Here is a 23,961-nt window from a genome sequence, read left to right as displayed (position 1 = left end):
CAATGCTTTCCTCAGCCTGAAACAAGTGTTGGCTTTGATACAGGCTTTCTTACGAAGCAAAGACCAGCTCCAGGTATATGGTTAAAGAAAAAAAAAAAAAAAGCTGATTGCAGTAGAGCCATGTTATCTCCCAGCCAGGCACCCTAAATACTGTGCTGTAAGGACTCAGTTTTTTGCATGGCATTATTACACACAGACCCAGTGCTGGGACCAAGTGGGTCCCAGCACCCGTTAGTGATCAAGTGAGGCATTTTATACTGGTGTAGGAGTCAAAGAGGTGGTATCGTGGTGGGGACCCACTTCAAAATCCCAGTAGCCCATCAGCGATGTGGGGGTGAGCCGTGAGCAGGAGTAGTGCCAGTCTGGATTTCATGCGTGTTTTTTTCCTGGCTGAAGATCTTTGGTGAATTCAGGACAGACCTGTAACTTGTTTTGAATTGACAAAAAAATGCATTTTTAAATAAGCTACTTGTCTGGATTTACTCTCGATCACCACTAATTGCTATACAAGCTGCTCCAGCACTCTCTTGCCAACATGCTTGAATCCTGACTTGGAAACCAGTATGAGAGGTGCAGCTTTATTTGCTTTTTACAGTCACAGCTCTCGGTCTCTGCACTAGATGCTGGCTGAAGTGGGGGTGCAGGACCAGCTGGCCAGCCGTGCATGGCTCCTTAGTGCTCCTCGCATCCAGCAGTCACACAAACTGCTCTCAGATCATAACAGCAACTATGGGGAACCAACAGTGGCTTCTCGGTTGTTGTTTTTTTCCATTTTTCCCCGTCTTTTCCCCTGCCATTGCAGTTCTTTATCTCACTTTTTGCAGTCTTGTGTCAGACTGCAATGGTTTTGGTTTTTCTCATCCAGATCCTGCTTGGCTCTCTTGCCCGTCCCTGTGCTGAACTCTGCCTTGTGTTTTTCTGGGCCAGCCCTGGCTTCATTTGTCACTTGTAGCAGTTCCCAAAATGGTGGTCCCACACCACTAATATCTCCCTTTTCATGTCTCTGATCTTTCCCTCCTCCTCCTCCCATTATGTTTTTAAATTTTGTGCTTGCGTCCCTTTGCTTAATTCCATTCCACAGGCAGTTCTCCTCTTTCTTAGCGTGTCATTCAGATATTCTGCATGGTGAGCACCAGTATTTATTTTTGTTGGTAGAATGTTCAGAATAACAAAAATGAGAAAATAAATACAAGTCAGCAGCACGAGGATATTGTGTCTGCTAAGCTGAAAACACAGTGTGTCAGCGCATAAACCCATGTGGTGGGGAGAGAACATTTTGCCTGAAGGCAAATGAACTGCCAACAACAGGATTTCTTACACCTTCTTTAAAGCCTCTGCCCTGCCTCGCTCAGATGTATCTGGACATGGCCTATTGATCTTTTTCCACTACAACTCTTTTCCGAAAACCCATTCTTAGCATTTTAATGGGATGTAGAAAATCCTCATTGCAGTTAGAATACAGGAGAAAAAAATGTAAAAAGTCCTTCCCTGTGATCAGGGCTTTTTGTTCTTTTTTTGGAGGTGCCAAATTTGTTCCTCCTCCCTGGAACTAGCTAACAGCATCAGAAACCCCGTGTAACACTTCAAGTGGGAATCCAGGGAAGACCTAAATATGCCGTCTTTCAATTTAAAATAATGTAAGTAGTAAGACTGCAAAGAGAAACTTTTCAAAACAGGCTGGTTTTGGAGCACCTGCCGTTTTCAAGCGCTAACCAATTTTAGATGATGTTTGGTTAGAGCAGTAAAAGCATGTCAGCTACTCAACTGCTGTCTTCCATAACCGCAATTTAGTGTCTCAGCCACGTGAGAGTCTTGGTAAAGTCATCGCCATTGGAACAACGTCATTGGGGGTGGGATTGGTTGGGAGAGAGAGAAGGCAAGGCGGGGGGAAGGTATTGTAAGAATGGGGTGGTAATGAGAGATCAGGTGGATTTTTATTTAAAAAAAAAAGTCCAAACTGCTTGAAAGGAGTGATCTTGAAACACCTTTTCAAACTTGTGCTGCTTGTACAGTCAATTAGGTTCACTTAATGGCTACGAAAATACACGTCAGGTTTGATTCTAGAACCTGCAAATGTTCAGAGGATAACATCAAGCTGTGTGGAGATCTTTGTGCAGAAATAAGCCATCATCAAGTTTTACAGTGCTTTTTTTTGAGCCTTCAGTACTCTGAAAAGCATCAAAGCATCTGCAAGTTTTTTTTTTAAGAAGTGGGAACATTTTTCATGGATAGTGCAAACAGCTAAAGAAGATTTCAGTGAAATTCTTTATATATATATATATATATATATATGTATATGTATGTATGTATAAACAAAAAAAACTCCCCGCATTTACTGAGACTGAACTCTGAGAGAGCTTAGCTTAAAGATTCAGTGGAGCATTTGCTTTAACTTAACTGTGTGCTTAAAGCCCTTGTCTTGTGTTAGGAATTAAAAGCATACTTAGGGATGTCCTTCAGCACAGGTCCACATACTGTTTTGATCTTTACAGGAAACCTGTGGCATGAATGGGAAATGCAGTGACATGGGGTAAACTTGCCTCCAGTTTCTTGAGTTGGCTGCGAGATGAGTATGTGATGTTTTAGGGAAAACTGGTAGGTACATCAGGAGGAGTTGTTTCAGTCAGGAACTTGCTCTTAATTTCATTCTGCTCTTAGTATTGGGGGGTTTGGTATATAATTAGTGTTGCCTTTGTAGTAGGGAAAATCCACCCGATCCTCAAAATACTGTATTTCTACCCCATTTCTGTGGATTTGCATCTCTCCCGGCTGTGGTTGCTGTAGATGCTGCTTACATGGATGAGTGGATCCTCTTTCAGCAAGGCTCAGGGCATGAGCCCAGTGATGTGCTGCCTGCAAGTCTCTGCTTTCACTGCCTGTGAGCACGCTGCCCTTCACTGCCACGTGTCGCCCTCTGTGCTCAGTTGTCTGCTTGCTCCGTTGGTTATTTCACAGATCTCCTTCAAAGCCCTGGCTCTCATGACCGGCGTTCAGTTTGGGGCCAAGGGGGAAGGAACCCCGCTCGTGGGGATGTTGGGTATGCGATGTTGGTAGGTGGTTGCTGCAGGAGATGTGGGAAGAACTGGATTAGGTTTCTCTAGGGAGGTTTTGGTCAGAGTGGTTTGGTGTGGTAGCCTGAGCACGTGGCAAAGGGTTTTTTGTTTGTTTGTGTTTTTCCCTTTCTTCATTTTTGAGATGTAGACGTTTATGCATGCAATTTTCATTTTATGTTAATGCATCATCCACGACAGGTCCATTGTCTGCCCAGCCGGGCAGATGTTCATGTGTTTATGGATGCGCAATCTTCTTCTGGTGCCATACTCAACAGATGTGCTGGTTTCAGCCTGGGCGTAGCGAGGTTCAGTGTAATTGCACCCCAGACACGTTGGCCTCGATGAGGCATAGGAGCATGTTCTCAACAAGGTACGTGTTTTCTGCGGCGTGGCAGGGCTGTGGCTTCAGGTGCAGCACGGTTTGCTGAGAGTTAAAGATCAAAGCAACGTGTGGTGGCTGAGGCTTGCACTGCTCGGGTCTTGGTGGGGTCTGCAGCATGGTGGAACGGAAGGAGAAAACACTGAGGACCTTTGTTTTCATTATTACACACCAGAAAGAAGTGAAGTCTTGCCCGAGTTGCTCCAGTGCTCAATCTCCTTGATGTGCAATGCTGCTAACAGTGTGCAGGGGAGGCAAGAAAAGCCCTTCGCGTTGGTGTGTGCAGGTGGAACACGACAACCTTACCCCAGGGCCAGATTTAGCTGCGTTAGGTATAAATAGAACAGCCCTCCAGGGATTGAATATTTATGGTAAATCTAGAAAAATAAAAGGTCTGCAGGCAAGAAAGGTGTTAACTGACAGCACAAGTCTGAGGGGCTCATCCTGGGGGGACACAGCAGGGAGCGTTCATGGGCTTCTTGGACCAGATGCTTCTGGACTGTCTCTTCTGACATTTCTACCTGTCCCCCGGTGTTACTGCCTGCTCTCGGTTCCTGGAGGGCCCAAACACAGGGAGGCATCTGCAGCTGCCAAAAGGATCAGGTGTGGCCCTTTTTTCTTGGCCTGCTGCATGTGGAAATTGCTTTTCTCCCCCCTTCCCACTCCACTGCGATGGGTTGTGGGGGCTCAGCTCAGGGTGGCAGCTGGGGACCGTTCACATGATGGGGTGGCAGGTCCCAGCTGATTGTCACTGGTGTCCTTGTGTGATGCCTGAGCTATGGGAAGGGAGAGTTGTTGTATTTGTTCAGCACCATTTCAAGCTGCTGTGCTAGAAATAGGAAGAAATACTTGTTGCTAGCAATAGGCTTGAAGAGATCAAGCCATTTACCGACTGCCTTCAACCTGCAGTTTGTATCAAATCTGTGCCCTGAACGAGTTCTCCTTTTTTTCCTGCCTTCCTCTACTTTGAGCATTGAATTCTTCGGTGTGGTTTTGGAGAAAATGTGACTGCTTATGGCTGCTGTTTCACTCCAGTCGATTATTAATACAATGGGAAGGTAGATACTGGGGAGGTTTGATTCATTGTGTTAGCAACAAGATAGGATTCTTGTGAAACTCGAGTCATGTGCAGAAAGAAAGGCTTTTAGCGTAGCAATCGTATTTATTGTTAGTTTTGGGGGAGTGCAGTGGAAGTTTCCCTTTGCCAGGCGGCGTTGAGTGAAACACATTCCCACCCCTGGAAGCAGAGGAGCTGCGTGGGGGTCTGAGACTTTTCTGGTCAGTGTGTCTGCACCATAAGCTATTGTTAATGATTACTCCTAATTATTGCTCATCAGTTGCTGTAGTAATGAGATCCCCATTCAGAGGCTTTTGAGGGCAACAGGAACATTTCCTTCTAACGTGCTAAAACAAAAAACAACAGCAAACATGTTCAGGACTGTTGACAGATGCCATACAGCACCTTTTGGCTGGATATACATGAGCACTTTGTGGCATACAGCTGAACATTTCCAAATTGTGCGTTTGCCCGTCTGCATCACGTCTGTGGCACGGGCTTCCTTGATGTCCCTGGAAGTAGTCAGGAGTGTAATGCCTTTTGCAGGTGGGGTATTTTTGGCTGCCATTTTCTAAATAACCAAATGTTTTTAGTTCCCCCTTCTTACATACAGCTAGGTGGTCTCCCTGTTGAGTAGGGGAGGCCCCTTCCAGCCTTGCTTCCAATGCTGATTTAAAGAGCTCTACCTGCATAGGTTATTCTGTGTTAAAGTATCATTATGCTGGATCCCAAGCTTGCACCAACGTCTTGGGTGCAATTCCTCTTGACAGCCTCATTCCTGGTTAAAAGTGGTTGTTCGCAGAGCTCTGGTCAGGCTTTGCTATGGTTGTTTGCCAAGGAGAGGCTCCCCCGGAGGGTATCTCGCCTAAAAGTTTGTTGACCTCTGTTAGAGCAGCATAAAACTCCTCAGAAGTCCTTGTAGAGATCAGAACCGCTTTTATTATTTAACCTTAAGTAAATGTAACGTTAGTTTCTCTCTTTGCTGTGAAGCATTTGGTGCAGTTCCTGTGTAGGTACATGCGATTCTATTCAACTGAAGAGAGGCTTGGCTAAATTTAGACCAGACAAGTAATGATAGATGGCTAAAATAAGATCGATTCTACCCATTTTCCCCATGTGATTTATGTCTAGGCCAACTGCTAAGCGAAAACGGAGTCATTTGATGATACTGCTCAGTGTCTTTTTACAGTAATGTACATAAAGCAGAAGCCAGCCAGCAAATAATGAATTGTAAAACATCCAATAATTCTCGATTTTTGAGTTTTTTCAGTATTTGGAAGTGGAATGTGCCGCAGTGTAAGTTCAGTACCTTTCAGAAAGCAATAAAGCCATAGAGTGAAAGATTGATAAGAAGATGAAGATGGAGCATTAACGGTGTCCTTTTAAGAAGCTGGCTTAAAACACAACCAGCAGTACGTTTTATTTTGTAAACTGATTTAACAAGAAGCTAATTGTAACAGCAGTCATTTGGAGCAGTTACTGGGAAGGATGCAGGCTCACAAAGCTGGCAGAAAGTCTTGCTTCCTTTTTTCCTTTAAAAATCTAGCTAAGAACAGCCGAAATACTAAAAGCATTGGCTTACTTAAGGTCTGACTCCACAATTTATAGGCTTAGCGAGGATTTGGGATGCATACAGAACATCTGCTCTGCAAATACTTTAAATACTCATTTTTTGTCACTCTGTGCAGACCAGTCCCTTCTGTGACGTTGGTCCGGGGGGAGTCATCATACAGCTAGAAAACGCTGGTCCAAAATTGTATATTTTAGTCTCTAGCTGCTCCTTTAAGCTATTTAATCATTTGCTTATTGATAACTGTTGATCTCATGCAAAAAAACCCCAGCCACTGCCTGGTTTCTCAGGCTGTGCTTTCTCTTGGTGATGTAGTGGGTGGATTTCAAGGGCTAGGCTAGTAGTTTGGTCTCCTCGCTGCACAGCATGCTTTTCTGCCCGTAGCATGGAGCAGAGGGGCACAGACAGCTAAATGTGTACTGATGGATGGAGCAGGGATGCTCTGGACCCCCGGGGGCTGAAGGCTGTTTGGGAAATCAGACCGCGATGTGCCGATGTGGGGCTCTTGTCGTTCCAGGCTGGGTCCTCGCGAGGCTTCAGAGGGGAAAGGTGTGTGGGTAGGAGCTGCCTCGTGGTCCAGAGGAACAGGCGGAGGTTTTAAGCAAAGTTTTGAGGTGATCAGGGGTGCCTGCTGGGTCCTATCTCCAGCAGGCGCAGTGGGAGATGCTGGAGCAAACCTGTCTGCTTTCGGAGATCTGGCTGCTGCACAATGTGCTCTTCTTGTCTCCAGTCAAAAACCTGTGAAAACTAACTGTAGCTAGCTGCCGACATCTCAGGGGTTTTTGGAGGGGATTTGTCACCCCAGAAAGAAATACCTGTGACAAACTAGCAGGGTCCTCTGGAGGACAGGCCAGCTCCATTGGGCAATGTCCACATCTCGCCACCATCCCCGTGCCACGTGTGGGGCCGGCGCCCTTCTGGCCCTTGGCACAGCCCGGTGTGCTGCCAGCCTCCCTCCCTTCCTTGCTGTCCTGGGAAAGGAGCCAGCATTCGATCCTCCTGCAGTCCGGTGACACTGCTAAAAACCTCCTGGCATCAGGGGTGGTTTGGTTGGCCTCTAATGTGGAGCGGCAGCAGCCAGAAAAAAAAGAGATGAAAGGGAGCAAAGATGAAAAAGGAGGTGGATGGAGAGGCAGCCGGGGCTGGTGGCAGCTCATCCATCTCTCCTGGCGCTGTGCACACACGCAGGTGATCTCGTCGCCTGCCCCTTGGATGTCCCGTGAATCAGCCCCTGTCACCCGCCCTCGGCACGCGGATGCTCGGCCCTGCGCCCTTCCAGCAGGGAGTTATTTATGGCAGGGCGATGAATCCTCCGCTGGTAGCTTGCGTGGAGTTATTTATGTGAAGGAAGGGGTCCCGCAGCGTTTCTAATTTCATGCATGGGTAATTCTTGTGTGTCCCTGACATTTTTTGCTCCCCCCACGCCTGTGCCTTGTCTACTGCAGAGGGATGCTTGCGGGTGTCAGGAGTGTCAAGGCAGGGTATCTCACATCTCATCCACTTTCCGTGGCCGTAAACTACTCTGAAATGCCATTATTTTGTAGGAGCCCTCCAGGAATGTCTTCTTAACTGAAGTCAAGGGTAGAGTTATTAGCAGAAGTTGTTGGAGCTGTTATTCAGCCCTGCTTGAAGCCAAGGGGAACTAGGAAGGTAGAAGGGAGAGAAATGAAGACCTGGGAAGAGCGGAGGTAAGGAGAAATAACGTGCTTCACAGGCACAGTCCCCTCCCCGCCCTGGTTAGCAGCACTTATTTTGCAGCACCCAAGCCTCCTTTGTCTTGACGTTGATTTAATTTGGCCGGTCTGCCCCTTGTTTTGCTGAGGATGGAGGGGAAGGAGGAGGAGGTGGGATGAAAGGCTGCGGGTTCAAACAGCATCGGCAATGCACAGCTGGGACACCGTCAGCGTTGGGCTGGGGACTTGTCTGCTTGCTGCAGTAAGCACTGAAAGCTGCTTATATAAATACTGCTGGCAGGAGGAGAGGTGAGGCACCGAGCTTTGGGGCTTTTTAATAAAAACAAGAGTAGCACAGCTGCAGTGTGTGCTGCAGCACAGCCTCTGCAGGCTCCCTGTGCACTGCCCAGCTCGGGCTGCCCTAAACCTCACAGGAGGCTGGGCGATGGACTCTGTGGACAAATATTTAAAGCTCCGTGCTGTGTCAGTGTGTTGCGCTCCCTCTGCCCTGATATTCCTGTTGCATCGGGTCACAGGATGTCAGTGGGTTGTAGCAAGGAGTTCGGGGCATCTGGGCTTTGCAGCTAGGATTTGCAAGCCTGTCAGTTTTGGCAGGCTGTTGTGTGTGTTATGAGTGAGGAACTGCAGATCCTGCCCTATGGGAAGTGCTGGGCTCTTGTTTTTTTGTTTTTCCCTTTTCCCCCTACCTTAGTGACCTAGGGGAAGATCAAGGATGGAGGCTTGCCCCGTGCAGGGTGCTGCAATGCGAGGTCAGGCTCTCGCTCCTCCCAGCCAGCCCTGAAGACTCAAACTGAGACCTCCACCTCCTCCCACAGCGCACGCCTGCAAGTCCCATCTCTGCCAGGGATGCGGGTTTGCATATTTTTAATGCTGGGGAGGCCTGGCCAGAGTTTCCCATGGCGTCAGCTTCCTTCTGTCTCGGTGGCCAGGGTGACTCCCCGCTTTTGGAGTGTGTTCTGAGGAGGTCGCCCGCGACAGCTCCGAGCCGGGAGGGGAGTTGCACACATCTGTGCTGTGGTGACACGCTGAAGCAGAACCGAAAATCACAATCCGTCTAAACCGTGCTTGAAGGGATATCATGTCCGTCTGGAAGTGACGTTCAAGAAGTAGCCGTGAAAATCGCCACCTCTGAAAGAGGGTGAATTGCCCTCGTTTTGCTGGCGGTGCGAGCTGGCAGTGCCTCTTCTCTGGGCATCTGCTCCTTCCTGGAGCTGCTGCGAAGGGAAAAAGGCTGGAAACCAGCGTGCATGCACCCAGCCTGCACCGAGTTTTATTGCCTCACCTGTGTGCTGCCTGGATGTGAAATCAGGGCTCGGCCACAGGGCTTCAGCCATAGCAGCGCCTTCCGTGAAGAAAGAGGAATAAGGCCGGTCTGCTTCAGGGGTGAGGTTTCCAATGGGGTGAGCTCCTGTTGAAAACTGTCCCTGGGGAGCAAACCCCCACAAAACTGGCACCAGCAGTAGGTGATAGCTGATCCCCAGCCCCGTGAAGGGAAGTGATGGGTTTGCTCTGGCTCTGTGCCCTGAGTACCGGCACAGAGAGGCAGTTCTGGGGCGGCAAGGCTTTGCTTGCTCCCCTGGAAATTTAATAGGAAGAGATGGATTTGAAAAATATCCCAGAATGTCTGTTTTCTGTCGCATCAACAAAAAAGCCAAGACAGACCTTTGCTTTGCCATTAAATTCTGGCTTCAGGAGTAGCTGTCTTTGAGCACTGTGGGACGCTGGAGAGCGGTAGGAACCTGTGGTATTTAATCCCGTAGGGCTCCGGGTGATGGGGAAGGCTGATGTCTCATTTTCCTCTCCTCTAGCAGTACTCTCTGCTATTGCTTTCGGTTCCAATCTTTCCACCCATCCACCCACTGGCCTTTTATTCCCTAAAGGGTGTGGAAGAATTTGCAGCAAAAAATAAATGAACTGATTTTCACCCACCATCCCTGTCGGCTGTGTGGGGGAGAGCCGTGCAGCTCATGACAGGAGAGGCTTGCGAGAGCAGTGGAGCTGTGTCCTCAGCTGAAGAACCACAGCCAACCTTTGTAGGTTATTCTCCCCACCAGCTCACTGCTATGCATTTCTTACAGTAATTCCACTATCACCATGGCTCTTTCTGGGTACAGTAAATAAAATATATCTTAAGTGATGGTCCTGTAAGACCAGGAGGCTTCATGGTGGTGAAGTCCAAGTTGGTAGCCAGCTGCTTGGTTTAGCTTACTTGCTGATAAGGCAGAACTGCTGGTCTTTCGCCATCCCAGGTATTTCATAGAGCTTTAAGGAGGTGGGAGACAAAGGAGCCTTGGCTTTGCTTTATTTTACAGTGTCTTTTGTAGGTCTTGTTTATCCCAGTGTGACAACTTTCCTCTAAACTCCTGCTTGCAAGCAAAGCAACCTTCCTGTTATAAAGCTCATGCCCAATGTATGCTGGTTTTCTAATCCCGACCTAAGCTTTCTTCTGTGACTCATGGTCTTAAGTGCAGTGGAAGCCTCGTTGTATGGTAAAGCCTGGAGGCATGTTGTGTGGGTCTTTTTTAAGGAAGGTGCTACCCTGAAAGTTGTTCTTACGGGAAACATGGACGTGGTAAGGAGGAGGCTTGCAGCAAGGCTGTGTTCAAATGGGAGGCCTGGGCTGGAAGGCTGTGAGCTGGCATTTTTGGAGATACACGAGGTGTTGGTGGCACGGGGAGATTGCAGCTGGAGTTAAATGTAAGGTATCTGTGAAGAGCAGCCCTTTGTGCTCTTGCAGGGTCAGGAATCTGGAGAGCAGTTTGGGGCAGCAGGAGCTGAAAGGGCTTTGGGTGTCCGTCCCAATGAGTGATGGGGGGATGCCAGGAGATGGAGGAGATGAGAGCGAAGGCAAACACTGGCACAAGATGAGCATCTGAAGGGCAGGGGGAGTCGCAGCTGTCGGGGCGTGTGTTTATCTTGCAGCCGTGATTATTTTCAGATCGCGGTTCGGGAGCGTAAACCATCAGCACCCGCTATTAATAGCTCTGCTGGCAGCCAGGCTGCTGCTTACTGCTGACAGGTGAGAGGAAGGTAATTTCGTTTCATCCTCGGTATGAAAAAGTGCAAAAACGAGGTGGGCTCTGATTCAATCCCCTCAGTCCCAAAAAGATGGGCAGGAGATCCTCCCTTAGACCTTAGGGGTGAGGATATGGGCGCTGCTGCAGGAGGGAATTCAGTGAGGAGCTGCAGCTGGCCAGGATTGGTGAAAAAACAGTGAGTTCAGGCAAAAAGCAAACCGAAGAGTTTCGATTTCTCTGAAACTTGAGGGGTTTGCTTAGAGCATCAGACGGGGATCAGCAGCCTGCGTGGGGATGCCCAAACAGCTTTCGGCAGCAAATCCCTGTGGGCGAAGAGCACGGCTCCCCAGGGAGAAGGGATTTGGCCACCCCGCAAGGGGAAACTGGTGCTGGGCTCGCAGCCGCCTTCAGGATCCCAGCGCGTTTTTTCAGACTGAGGGTCTGGTGGATGGCAGTCCTCCGTGGGCACAGAGCCCTGAAAGTCCTGGGGACTAATCACACTGGTGCAAACGGGAGCCGAATACAACTTGCATTGTTTGAGCAGATGTGTCCTGTCTGGCGCTAATTATAAGCGTTTCATGCACAGCACACACCGGGAGGTGTGCCAGCTACTATTCCTTTTCATGTTGAACTTGAAATCATTATAATTAAGCTTTAAAGTTGTAAGTAAAAACTAACAAGACATGTGTGTTGCTGTCATGCTAGCAGTGGGGCTGGTGCTTGGTGTGGGGCTGGGCATGTCAGAGGAGTGTGAAGAGTTGGTGGGCTCTGCTGTGGCAGACGTGTCCAGGTTTGGTCTTAAAACAGGCAAAAATTCTAAAAATTTGGGAAATGCGCTGTTTTACAAACCTTGGAAGCATTTTGCCGAGTAAACTTTAGCTGTGCCACTGGCTCGTTGAGCACATGAGGGGTTTGTTAGAAAGGGAAAAGCATTAATAAACGTGGGGAGCAGTGATGGTAGATGCATAGGTGTCCCTGTCTCAGGGAAGACAAGCCAAGCGTGCTGAAGGACCAGCCCCAGGAGCAAGGTGGCAAGGACTGGCCGCTGTGTGGCACTTTTTTGGGCTGCACCATGTGGGATGCACCTGGAGAGGCGGTGGGCAGGCGACGGAGGGCTGGCAGGGTACTGCTATGTGACACAGGGTCACTAACCACACAAAATGCACTTTTTAAAACATCACAGAGCCGTGAGCTGGCAGAGCTGTTTGATTTGTACGCAGAGGGAAAGCAGCTGCTGGCCCTCAGCACTCCTAGGCCTCGTCCGGGCCTTGTCTGACTAAATTACGTTGTGAGGTTTGGGCAAATGCAGGGGAACAAGCAGCACTGTCACCACAGCAGTGGCGAGGAGATGTTTTAACTGCTTGTGATAAATGGGTCAAGATGGGTCCCAGTGTGTTAAAAATTAGCTGTTGACCTAGATAGCAACAGCACGATGGCTGCTGGTGGTGGGAGCAAAAGCGAGTGCTGGTGCTGCGCATGTCTGGGCCCAGTGGTGAAGATTTAGCCTGGGTGTTTTGTTTTGTGCTCAACTGTTCCTCGGCTGCTCAGTCATGGATCATAACCACCTCCCTAAAGCCCCATGCTTTGCTCTCCCCAGGTACTGCAGGACTTGGGGACTTACCATATTTATTTAATTTCCCCCCATTTTGGTGCCTGCTGTGTACTCCTGAGCTCCCACCCCTGTGGCTCTATGGATCATGGTGTGGCTCTGCCTTTGGGCAGGGTGGTTTGCGGCATCAGTCCCTATGCTAAAGGTGGAGCCACAGCCAAAATCCAGTTGTCTTCTGCTGTAGGAAGGAGAAAGCCACTATCTGCCTGCAGGTCACAGCGTGCCAGGGGTCTCTCCTCTGGTCGGTTGTCTCTGGGTAAAGCCACGTTCCTCCCAAGCAGCAAAAATCCGTGCTTTCCTTCTGAGCAAGAGCTTTGTCATAGCGTGTCCCTCATTAGCTGATCTAATTGGATAATGGTTTTCTTGGGCGTTAATTGAGCAACATCTGAGGTGAAATCATGTTTGCCCTGTGCTGAAAGCATGAATCTTCTCGTGTCAGTTCAAGGCACCTCCTTCACCACGGTGCTATCTGAAGATCTTGAGTTAAGGCCCAAGTAATTTGTTCCTTTAATTTCATTTGTTTTTATTAAATAGCCTTGCTGGTGGGGCCGGGTGGTGCTGCAGTGCTCTGGAGTTGAAATAGTTTCTAGTTGCATTGGCTTTCACGTTGGTTGGCCAGCCCAAGCAGCTGGATGTGATGCTACCACAGCACATGAGGCATTCAGGTGGAAATACAGCTCATAGTAGAGGAGGAGTTGGGCAGCAAAGTGAACGACCACTTTGCTGGTCCTTGTGTGCCATGGTCAGGTCTGGGGGATTGTGACAAGCAGCCAAGGGCCTGTTCTGGGCCGGGGCTCACTGCAGTGAGGCTGCTGGCAGGACAGGAGAGCTGTGACTGCCTGCAAGTCAGGACCGAGAGATGATTTCCGACCCCGGCGCTGCCGGCGGCTACATGTGGTGCTTTGTCTCCCACAGGCTCCTGCTTCTGGGTGGCCGTCCTGGACGGCAACGTGGTGGGGATCGTGGCGGCGCGGGGCAACGAGGAGGACAACACGGTGGAGCTGCGCCGCATGTCCGTTGACTCCAACTACCGCGGCAAGGGGATCGCCAAGGCCCTGGGCCGCAAAGTGCTGGAGTTTGCCGTGCTCAACAACTACTCTTCCGTCGTACTGGGGACCACGGCCGTGAAGATGGCGGCCCACAAGCTGTACGAGTCCTTGGGCTTCAAGCACGTGGGAGTGGTTGAACATTACGCCCTGCCGGGGATGACGCACTCCTTGCTGGAGAGAATGTTCTTCCAGCTTCGCTACCACCGCTACCGCCTGCAGCTGCGCGAAGAATAAAAAACCCAACCCACCAGGCGAAAAAGTTATTTTTTTCTCTCCTCCCTTCCCCCCCCCCCCCAAAAAAAAAAAAAAATAATAATAATAAATCGCCCTTCTATTTCTCGTCGCCTTTTATTTGCCAATTTTGTCCACCCTTGTTACCCATCTCATTTTTAGTTTGCTCCGTGCCGCTGGGTGGCAGGACTGGGCGCCGCTCCCTCGCGTGCTGGAGGGGGCGATGCTGGCAGTCCTGCTGTCTCCGCGCACGGGGCTGCGGACCTGCAGCCCTTCCTCCCCAGGTACCGACATAAAGCACAGAAACTTACCTGCAAAACAGCACCACAGCTCCGGTGTACATAGTCTTTTCCTTTTCCAGATGTAAGATAACACAGCGATGCATTCGTAATAGCGCAGAGGAAAATTACTTGAATGCAGATTTCAGTATTTCATGCACCAGTAAGTATAGAATATGCATTCGTCTTACCCTTATTTACTGGTTAATTGTTTTCAAAGAAAGAGTTGGGGGGGAAAGCCCTCCAGCCCAACCCGCTTGCTACAATGCATGAAGAGGAAGCGTGTGCACGCACTGACGCATCGCACTGCCGCCACGGCACCGGTGTTGCACTTTCTGTGGATGTGCCTCGTTCTGCCAAATGTCCGAGGGACCCTCGGCGCATCCCGTAACCACGACTCTGCTCCATCCTCATCCTCCTTCCTATGCCAGCAAACAAGACTCGACCCGTTCGGACTCGGAGCCCCGTTGTAACATAGCGTGACGTGAAGATCAATCAACCCTACCCAGCTCTGCGCTCCTCCGTAGCCACGCGTAGCCTGCACTCCCCAGGCCAGACTCCGCATGTGCGTTGGACTTTGCTGCCTTTTGGGGTGGGTTCTTTTTGGGTTGGTTTTGGTTTCTTTTTTATTTTTTTTATTTTTGTTATTATTTTCAGTTTTGGCTTTTGCTGAATGGTGTCATTGAGGCATAATGGAGGCTGCAGTTCCTATGGCAACCCATTTGCACATTCATGTGCGCAGCACATCCGAGCACTTCAGAAAAGCAATGTGTGACAGATAATAGCATTTTGGGGAGAGCTGGGGAGGGGCGGGGGGGGCACACACTTATTATCTTAACCAGCTGCTTGTTCGATACATGTAGATGGCCTCACTGCAGCCTGCCATAAAAGGTAATTAACTGCTTTAATGATGTCAGATTTGTGAATTGTACAATGCAAAAAGCAATGCAAAGCAGATCCGGCATGTGTCTGTACCCAGTATGTATGTACAGTGCCTGCCAACTAAAGAGTAACCAAGACTACAGCTTCTTCTAGCCTGAAATATCAACTTTTATAACTTATTTAAACAAATAGCAACTTTGCATGAATTACGTCTTGGGGGGGGGGGGGGGGGGGGGGGGGGGGGAAGGGGAAAGACCAGTAGGTTTTAATTTTAAAACATGGTATCAGAAATATAAAGAAAACACATTTCTGGCTGCACTTAATTGGAGGTGGGTGGAGGGGGTTCAGCTATGTTAATATATTTAAAGGGAAAAACCCCTTTAACTTAGTTCCTCGGGGAGGGGCGGGGGGGGAGTTCCTATTTTACAAAATAATGTTCACGATGAACTTGGTGAGAGGATCGAGCCACAAACGCCACGAGAGCATCACGGTGCATGGGAGAGCTGGGGAGGGGGGAGGCTGGGGAGGGGGCTGCATCCTGCCCCCGGGGGGCTGCATCCCCCAGCACCCCCCTGCGCCGGAGGCGGCCCCGTCCTGCTGCGTGGTCCCAGCAATAAGGGGGGGGGAGAAAGAGGCCGGGGGAGGGCGGCACTGTAATAATAAGAGGCTGCGAGTTTAATTAACAAAATTTCTGTATGGGGCACTCTATTTTTAAAAGTCTTTCTAATGCTGTACATTTCTCCTGGAGCCGAAATCATGTACTGTTGGTTGGGGTTTTTGTATAGTGTACAGAAATTGGCGGAATATTTTCTTGCTGCTTTTGGTGATTTATTAACCTAAGGAAAATAGACGAATATAAAGTGTTAGCGAAAGTGAAAGGGAAAAAAAAAAGAAAAAAACACAAAACAGTTTGTGCCTTTTTTAGTTTATTTTTCTGTTGCTATATAATCACTGCACTAAAACCTTTCCAGAGGGGGGGGGAAAAATAACTAGTCTCTTAATAAGGGAGGAATGCATAAAGCCTAAATTGAGCGTTAATTTTTTATTGGGGTATTTAATTAAAAGAATGATGCTGGTTTTATTTGATACCTGTGCCTTTGTAATGAAACCTCTATATCCTGTCCTAAAAGCCAAACCTGGAATAAATCCCACCAGATCCCACAGACACAGAAGTACCATCAGGTTACTGGGATTTCTTTCAAAAGGCATGAACTGTAGCTGGTGATTGCAGGACCTGCTTGTGATGCCCAGGAGAGAAGAGGCGCTGCCAAAAAGGTGGCCGGCTGCATTCCCCCACCCATACGCCAGGTCCCAGGGATGCGCTGAAGCGAGTCCTCGCCACTCGGCCACCTGCTGCTGAGCAGATTTCTTCCTGTAATGCTCACTTGTGCGGCTCTGTGACCTGTGTCTTTCTGGAAGAAATCCATCCCATTGCTCCCAGCTCGGTCCTGCACACCCAGTGTCCAGAGGGGAGGGCTGGCTGCTGCATCTGTGCTTTCCAAAGAAGACGGAGAAGGCTCGTCCTGAGGAGCTGCTGATCCTGCCCTGGCTGGGCTGGTTTTTACTGGGAAGCCCCCAGATGCCTGCGTGGTATCCCCGGGTGGCAGCAGAGGGATGGGTTGCAGGATGTCCAGAGTGCCCAGAGCTGCTGTCACCGGGAGGAGACAAGGCTGTGCGTAAAGGCATCACATAACGCTGCCGCTTCGTTCCCTGAACGTGGAACCAGCAATTCCTGCTCTTGGGCATGGCTCCGGCCATGCCAGGATCTGGCCAGCAGACCACGATGCAGCTCATAATGCGATGTTCTGATGCTGAATTGGCTTTGGTGGATCCGTCTGTACCCTATGTCCCTTACAGGGTGCACCAATTCCACCGGCGCTGCATGGCGAAGTCAGACCCCGCTCTCTGCCCCAACACCGGCTTTGCAGCCCCCTGGCACCACCTTGCTCCTGGCGTGAGCATCACCTCCTGACTGTTCCCGTCCCAGTGCAGTAGCTGGGTGGTGCCAAGCAGCACAAAGTGCTCCTGGGAAGACCTGGACCTACTGCCTGAGCCTCCTGGAGAACCCATGGCCAGCTGTCATCTAATTCCAGCAGTAACTGTCATCAGCAGATGAGAGGGGCTGCTCCTAACAAATTTTGGTGGTTCCTTTCCAAGCATAGTGAGGGGAAGAGTAGCGCATCCCTCATAAACCTGGGTTGGGTTTGGCCTCACGTGGTGAACGTGGTGGGCACTGGGATGGCCTCAGGCTCAGGTGGAGGTGCTGGAGGTGTGCAGGAACGTCCCCCCGCTGTGCCAAACGCCTGCTTTCACCTTGCTGTGCCCCTGGGCTGCTGCAGCCTGCTGCCCTCACATCGCGTGCTGCATGGTCCCACCGCCAGCTGTCTCCTTGGCATCGCGGCCGTCCTGCTAATCCCCACGCAGCCGGCTCTGCCTGAGCAGCCTCTGCTCAGTGGCACTGGGCCAGAGCCACAGCTCACCCAGGAGAGCGCCTTGATGATGCTGAAGCCTCTTTCTTAAAAGATAAGGGGAAACTTTGCGTCGAAGCGGCTCAGGTCTGCAGCCTTGGGGCTGCCCCAGGCGCTGAGCTCCCTCAGAGGTGAGTGGGGCTGTCCTGCACATCCCGAGCACGCTGGCATCCCAAGCAGATGTCATGTTTGATTAGCTCTGTGGGAAGCTCGGCTCCTGAACATAGCCAGGCCCGTGGTGCTGAGCAGTCGAAGCCACAAGGAAAGTGCTTTCTAACCTCACTCAAAACCCCTGAGCCGATGTTTGTCATAAATTCACGCCATGTTCTCCCTCAAGCGAAGCAGGCAGCACCTGCAAGGTGCTTGGAAAAGGCAGGTGTGCTCCAGCTCTGCCCTGCTTGGATGGCCAGGGGGCTTGCAGGGCTCACCCCACAAGCAGTAGGGCAGCCCCAAGAAAGCCGGTGACTCTCCTGAGGGTAGATTGCCCAAGGACACCGGGGTTTTGGAAAAACCCAGCCACGCGCACTGCTGAGCCCTTTCCATCCACCCTGCGTGGCCGCTGCCTTTTCATTTGCCAGATTTCCTGGCTAAGGTGCAAACGGATAGAGAAGCGAGCGCAGGGATCCTAGAGCTGCCAAACATACGAGGGCAGGACCCAGCTCCAGTTACCTCTGAATTAACAATCTAATTTTAAATTTGCTGGGAGCCTGCGTTTCATTAGCACTGGTATAATGCTATTGGTATGCACTCTATTTAAAGCTTGATAAAGGCATTTTAATTCCAAGCTAACTGGAGTCTTGCGGTGGAATATACTGTACCGCATACAGAAAATGAATGGATGCAAGCTAGTAAATAAGCTTTAACATACAAAAGGATCATTTTCTTTCCTTTTTTTTTTTTTTTTAAACTCCCTCAAAATATATCCACACAAAATCCTGAACAGCGGAACTGTGCGCTCTTGCATCCCTCAGTAATGGAGACTATGCACAGAGATTACTTTTTTGTCGCCCACTGAAGAACTGCTGCCTGGACTCTCCTTGTGGGTACCTTTCATTGGAAACAGGAGGAGCTAGCGAATCATTCAAATAACAGTGAGTTTAGTTAAAACACAGTCTGGGTAAGACAGCGAGCTCTCAGGCAGCATTTGGAGGGCGATCGCTGTTGAGCATTGCTGCTCGGTGCTGGCTTTGTGTCACACGACGGTCAGCTGCGGGAGAGGGCAAGCTTTAACATCTAGGTAGTGGAAGATGGGCTTAGTGAGACCAAGAGCGTAGCAAATACCTAATGCAACTGTAAATTCATTTACGAGTAACACGTTTCAATGCAGAAGCGGCTACTGCTATGTAAGCATAATGAGCATATGGCTAACATCGTTTTCAATTTCTTTTCCTCCAAAGCTTAGTCTTTTGACTTGTAATATGTATATTTGCTTTTTTATATATATATATAAAAATATATATAACTAGGTTTAACAAAGCATCCATCGCTTTGTGAGTTGTACTTATGATTGTGCTGGGCTGTTAGCTTTAAGCAGTTTGTGTGCTTGTGTTATTTTATAAAAGCAAAAGTCTTCTCGAGACAAATGCAGTAAAGGTTAAAAATAATATATTTTTTTTTTTTGATAGTGTTAAGCAGATATGTGGTATGCATTTGGAAAAAACGTCCAATGTCAGTTGAAACAAACCTGGGGCTAAATTGCTTACCAGAACTGCTCGCGTCCACGGCAGTGGCTCGTTGGTGCGTGGGTGCCGGGCTGAGCCCGCGCCCGCACCGGATCCGGGATTGCCCTGGCCAGCCTCGGCCCTGCACCTCCTCTGTGTTGTGCCAGCCCAAAGTGAAATCAGTCTTGTGTCGTCCGTGTTCAGCACAGTGTGCACTGTACTTTGTAACGGGAAGCGGCTGCGAGTCCTCAAAGAAATACGAACCTATATTAAAACAGCAATAATTACCACTGCAAAGCAGGGGAGCGAAGCTGGGGAGAGGGGGTTTCCCCAGGGGGCTTGGCTGGGGGAGGCTGCTTGTCACGGGGGTTTCAAGGGTGCGTTATTGGGAATGGGATTTGTGGTGGGAGCCTGTCCACAGGTGGGAGAGAAAACGGTCACGGTCACACAGACGAGGGCGAGAATAACCCGGGGCTGCTCCCGCACCGGGGCGGAAAATAGAAGAAAGGAGCGCGCGTTTCCAAGGGAAGGAGATGGCAATTGGCACCGATGGGAACCGTAGGGGCTGGAGGTGCAGCCTTCATCCCCTGCTCCCAGCTCCCCCACGAGAGCGGTGTGTCCGTGTGTTCACATGTCCGTGCGTCCGCGTGTCCGTGGGTGGTGTGGAGTGAGGCGCCGGGGTGAGCGAGGCGGAGGTACTCACGTTCTGTTCCTGATGGCCGCTGTAACTGTGAAAATTAACCAGACCTGCTGTGATAAATTTGGTTATATAAGGTTTATTTGGTTAATTTTTTATAAGTGAAAACTGAAAAGATGAAACAGAATTGTAATATGAAAGCAACTGCTGTAAATAATGTACGAATGAATAAAATCTAAAACTTATGTCAGTTTTTTCCTAAACTGTATTGCTGTCAAGTTACTGACTCCGAGTCCGGAGCATGGGCAAATACCACTTGTTCCTGTTTTCATTGACAAATAGGACTAGTTCTGCGTGTGTGCCATGCGTGTCCTTGGGTTATATATATTATATAATTGAGCATTATCAGTGAGGATGTTTTTAGTGGTGGAGGCACATCGGTGGAGATTCCCCGAGCCATGCATTCCACTTCTCTTCCATACACCTGTGCATCCCCCTTCATGTTGGCGTGTTTTACATAAGGATTTAAGTCCCCTAGGACAAGGACCTCACCCCCAAGTCATGCATTCCCAGGTGTGTGCCTTATGCTCTGAGATGAGATGGGATCACACAATCCCTTCCCCTGCTGCAGGCTCCCCAGTGCACCAACCAGCTGTAAGCACCTCCAAAAATGCCAAAGCAAACCAACAAAATAATTTCAGCCCAAGCTGTTCCCTACGCCATACCCGTGGCATCTCCTCAGTGGTTTGGTGCTCTCCCAGGACAAAGGAGCGAGGCTGAGGCTGGAGCTGGGCAGGTAGGACCATGGGTCTACAGGAAAACTAGTGCTGTGTAGTGGTAGTGGATGGGTCCCTTCCCAAAGCCTTTTTATTTTATTTTATTTTTTCTGTATTGCAGCTATTTGCAATACAAGTGGCCAAAAAACAAAGCAAAGCAGCTTCTTTTTTCCTTTCCCATCATCTCAAGGTATGGTCACGCTCCTCTGGGAAGCAAAGACCTCGGAGAAAGCTTCCTGTTGAAATGGATTCCTCATCACCACCGCAGGATGTTTGCCCGGCTCCCTGAAGTCCTCGCAGCCCACAGCTTGGCATTGCACATACGTATTATTGCCAGGATACATTCAGACCCTGGCAGTCCTTGCCACCAAAGTTTTCCAGGTCGATCTTGCCTAAGAGATAAAACCCATAGCGACATCAACTCTGTCACTTAGCAGCAATAAAATGTTGGATGACAACTAGTGGTATGGGAGGAAGATGGAGCTCAAAGGTTTCATGCTTATGGTCTGGTATGATAACACAACTTCCTCTAAAATCTGTCGGTTATGAAGAAATTAATCTATTAATTTATTTTAGATACTTTTTTTCCCTGTGTTTGACTGCATTTTCAGCTTCAATAAAGCAAATTCAACACCTCAGGTCAGTTATAACAGAAGAGGAACGGGAGATTTATCTTCTCCTCATGTGGCGGTCCCAGGCAGCATCAGACGAATCACGCTCTAGAAGTGCTCATTTCTCTCCGCTAATGACTAGTGCAGAGTGAGTCTAGACCAGCTCAGTGGTAGATGTCTACGCTATAAACACCCGAGGTGAGATCCTACCATGATGTCTAGCTAGAAAAGCTTAATTGCACCTGAGAACTCGGGGAAGCTGCAGGACAAAAAGTGCCTGCTTTATCTGCCAATATTCACCAGGGCTTTCAATGTAACTGATTGCATTCAGCCACCAAAACTCAAAGCTTTAATAGCGAAGAATTCTCCTGGAAATAATCTGAAATGGTTGTTAAAGAATCAAAGTTTTGGTGCTGGGGCAAAGAGAAATTACTTGCAAAATCTCGTTTGGTTTACAATCTGGTCCCACTCCTGCTTTAGTTACTTGCATCATGGCTTCAGCTACTACACAAAAGTGTGAAAATCAATTGATCACCAATGATATTTATATTACAAACTAATTACTCTGCTAGATTTTTTTTTTCCTAAACGAGAGAACTGATAGAGTAGGAAAAGAAGAATAAAGAACTTGTTTATTTGGGTTTCTCAACAGAGAGGTAGGAGGGAGGGACAGAAGAAAGGAAGGTTACAGCAAACTGAATTATCTTTGACTCCTCTTTATTTGTTATCACTCAAATTTTGCCTTTCAGCAACCCTGAATAATAGCCATAAAACATAAGATAATTCTTTCAAATTAGATTCTTTAGGGACTACTTCAGTTTACATCTCATGGTTTTAGACGCTCCTATGACTTTCTAAGCTGAAGAGAGCTTGTTTCTCAGACGCAGGAGAGGATCCTCTGTATGAATAATAGGGCTTCCAAGATAAATCTTTTGTTCTTTTGTGCTTGCTTCTTTGTGGAATGGTAAAGAAGAAGCAAAAAGCAAAGAAGAGAAAAAAGTAAATTCCTAGTCTTACAGGCCCTGGCTTCTTGAGGCACTTTTTTAATGAACAGAAGAAAAAGCAAGGAGACAGAGGACTACAAAAATATCTAATTGTGCGCTAAGTAGACATTTTGGCAGAGCATCAAGGGGAAGCGGGAGAAGGTTCAGTAGCGAACCAGGCTTCACCACCAAATGGATCACGAGGAAGGCTGTTATCGTCATCGGCACTAAAGAGTGTTTGGGGAGAAGACGAGCAAATGGTTACAAATGCTTGTTCCTGTCCTTTGTCTAGCAGGTAAGGTGGAGAACCATTTGTTGTGGTGTCCCATCAGTGATGAGCTCCTCCGCCTGCTTTTAAAGGCTGGGAGGTCCCAGAGCTGCTGCATCCCAGATCAGGGGCAAGGTCAACCCTTCAGATCCAAGAGGATCGTCTGAAAATGAATTTAGGATTGGATGCGCTCGCTCTCAGATGTGGATTTTCTTCTTTCTTTTTTACAGCCATAGATGAGCCTCTATCCAAGAGGGTAGTGAATCCTGTTTAGACTGTTTTGGTCTGAGGAAAGCCCCCTGCACTGAAAAATGACCTCACGCTATGTGTAACACCTGCACAGATAATGGATAAATTTTTGCTCCTGCTCAGAAGGTGGTTGAGAGGAATGCAAAGTGGGAGACCTTGTGCCAAGCCTCTTAAAGCTGCAAGAATGGCGTATACTGAGGGAGCAGGCTTATGTCTGCCACTGTGGACGCCCTAAGGCAAGCCTTCTCCAGCTCACACTGATTGCACATAGGTAAATCCCATCAGGAATACACATAGACACAAATGCAGGGTAGCTAAGCAGTTCTTCCTTTCATTTTAGTGCAGTATGTTCAGCAAAACATCACCTGAAACAGCTTTGAGGTTAACAACAGAAAAGAATAAAACATTACATTTTTATTTGATTCTGCTTCACAGATATTGTAAAGATTAGCTTTCCTGTTCAAAATATTCTCTAATGCAAGAATGAGGCCTAAAACAGGCTTCTCATGATTGTTAGACTTGGCATGTGTGGCATCTAACAACTAATAAAGATATTTACATTTAAATAACAAAGTGGAAGGAAGGAAGGAAGGAAGGAAGGAAGGAAGGAAGGAAGGAAGGAAGGAAAAGAAAGAAAAAGAGAAAGAAAGAAAGAAAGAAAGAAAGAAAGAAAGAAAGAAAGAAAGAAAGAAAGAAAGAAAGAAAGAAAGAAAGAAGAGAAATCACACTGAAAACTGGTTTCTAAAAATGTTTGAAATAGTTTGAAAACTTTCCAGTATCTATCATTCTACTTTGGCTCCCAGTCAGCAAAAACTTGTATGGCTGGCCCTTGGACATTAAACTGCAGCGAAAAATGTCTTTGATATGCTATTAAATTTTCAGAAGGCTGAGGGGGTTCTCACTGATGCTAACTCCGAGCTTCTTATCATTGCAATGTTAGTCTCCTAAATGTCACATCACCCCTATGATTACCACATGCGGACCCCTTCAGTCTGGCCACGGGGAAGACGACTGCAATTCCGGTTCATGCGTCAGAGCTGTGCAGTGTTCAGAAGGAGGATTCGAGATTTTGGGCATCCTGGCAAGATGCCCTCACTGTGACTTGCAGAAATACTGCGTTCAGTGAAGAGGGTTGCTGGTTTTTCACTGTCATTCCAATAACAACACTTATTTTTGATAAGTGAGATCTCTATAAATACGTGATTGTGTTAGCTAAATGTAAGGACCTACTATCATTTGAGACACCTATGGTTAGGCAACTTGAACCAGGCTGTGTGCACAGCTTTGGGGAGCTAATAAGCTGGAGAGGCAAAGCAATATCGTTGTCTTCTCCCTTACTCTCAGGCTGAGTCATTTAGGTTTATTATACATTGTGTTTGCATAGCAAATCTGAAGAAGTCACACAGATAGCTTGAGCACTTGTGAGATCTGTAGCCTAAAAAATAAATATCCTTTCCTGCAAAGGGATTGTTTGTCTTCCTAGAGTCTG

The 23,961-nt window shown here is 48.4% G+C and overlaps 1 protein-coding gene across 1 annotated transcript in view; it reads left to right on the top strand.

The window, feature by feature from the left end:
* The window catches only part of NAT8L (N-acetyltransferase 8 like), a 30,187-nt gene extending 10,350 nt beyond the window's left edge, over positions 1-19,837 (top strand). The window contains exons 3-4 of the mRNA XM_040555909.1: positions 13,295-13,485; positions 18,529-19,837. Coding sequence (XP_040411843.1) covers positions 13,295-13,485; positions 18,529-18,561 — 224 coding nt within the window. The 3' untranslated portion in view covers positions 18,562-19,837. The remainder of the gene's footprint in view (positions 1-13,294; positions 13,486-18,528) is intronic.
* The last annotated feature ends 4,124 nt before the right edge of the window (positions 19,838-23,961 follow it).

Source organism: Cygnus olor, chromosome 4 (genome assembly GCF_009769625.2).
Source record: "Cygnus olor isolate bCygOlo1 chromosome 4, bCygOlo1.pri.v2, whole genome shotgun sequence".
Lineage (NCBI taxonomy): Eukaryota > Metazoa > Chordata > Aves > Anseriformes > Anatidae > Cygnus > Cygnus olor.
Note: the sequence above shows the minus strand (reverse complement) of the source record. Positions and strands in the feature narration are given on the sequence as shown.